This window comes from Cyprinus carpio, chromosome A15, assembly GCF_018340385.1.
Source record: "Cyprinus carpio isolate SPL01 chromosome A15, ASM1834038v1, whole genome shotgun sequence".
Classification (NCBI taxonomy): Eukaryota; Metazoa; Chordata; class Actinopteri; order Cypriniformes; family Cyprinidae; genus Cyprinus; species Cyprinus carpio.
The window spans coordinates 1,017,920-1,018,823 of record NC_056586.1 but is presented as its reverse complement, the minus strand read 5'-3'; the positions used below and the strand labels follow the sequence as shown (position 1 = coordinate 1,018,823).

Genomic DNA, 904 nt, shown 5'->3' with positions numbered 1-904 from the left:
TCCTGTTTATTCACAGCTGATAGAGACCAGTAATAAAAGACTTGGAAACTGGTCTCTGATGAAAGACTGAGACGCTAGGAAATCCTTTGCCACTAAATGAGAATTTTCAGAATTAATTGTTTTTAGCAGTTGCTCTATGTCTGATTTGTCTGTTTGTCTTCTCTCAGGGATGTAAGGGCCGACACCAAGTACACGGCTCGTCACAGGAAACCTCGCTTCTGATCCCTCGACTGCTTCACGTGAGCGTCTGGCCTTCTCTGCACGTACAGTAGACTGTGGGCTATTCAGTTACGACTCATATCTCTATTGTCCAGTCAGAAGCAGAACTATGTGCTTTGAGGAAATATATATTACAGAATAGCAAACCCATGTGGAGAGGAGAGAGCTTCTTATGAAGAAACAGTTAAAGGACTTCTTGTCTTATAAGAGCTACATGTGGATTATGTCTGAATTAACAGAAGCCTTAATAAACCAAATTTCATCTTTCCGTTGTGATTCTTATAAATGTGCTGCACTCATTGTGGTGTAAGTTTACCGTGAACCTGCAGCAGTGCATTATCTCCAGCAAATATTTTACACAAAGAGCTTAAAGTTCACTGACAAAGACAGTGTGAATGCATGAGATTTGGGTTGATTATCAAGATTTAATGTTTTGTGCATTCATTGAATTTGATTTTGAGTTTCATATTTTTTGCTGTGGTGCAATAAAGCTAATGTCCCATGATATTAACCATTAAAATAAAAGTACAAGTTTTATTTTCATTAAGACAAGTGTAACGTGACAATTCACACACTGTATGAAGTATTGTGCTAGATAACATAATAAATAATGAGTTTTCATCTTCACTGTAAGCCTGAAGTGCTCTTTACTTAATATTTTAATGAAAAGTTTTCTCTATTTGTT

General features: G+C 36.6%; 1 protein-coding gene across 1 annotated transcript in view; it reads left to right on the top strand.

Moving 5' to 3' along the window:
• bud23 (BUD23 rRNA methyltransferase and ribosome maturation factor) overlaps positions 1-487 on the top strand; it is a 5,536-nt gene extending 5,049 nt beyond the window's left edge. The window contains exon 12 of the mRNA XM_019103141.2: positions 168-487. Coding sequence (XP_018958686.1) covers positions 168-222 — 55 coding nt within the window. The 3' untranslated portion in view covers positions 223-487. The remainder of the gene's footprint in view (positions 1-167) is intronic.
• Positions 488-904: the final 417 nt, after the last annotated feature.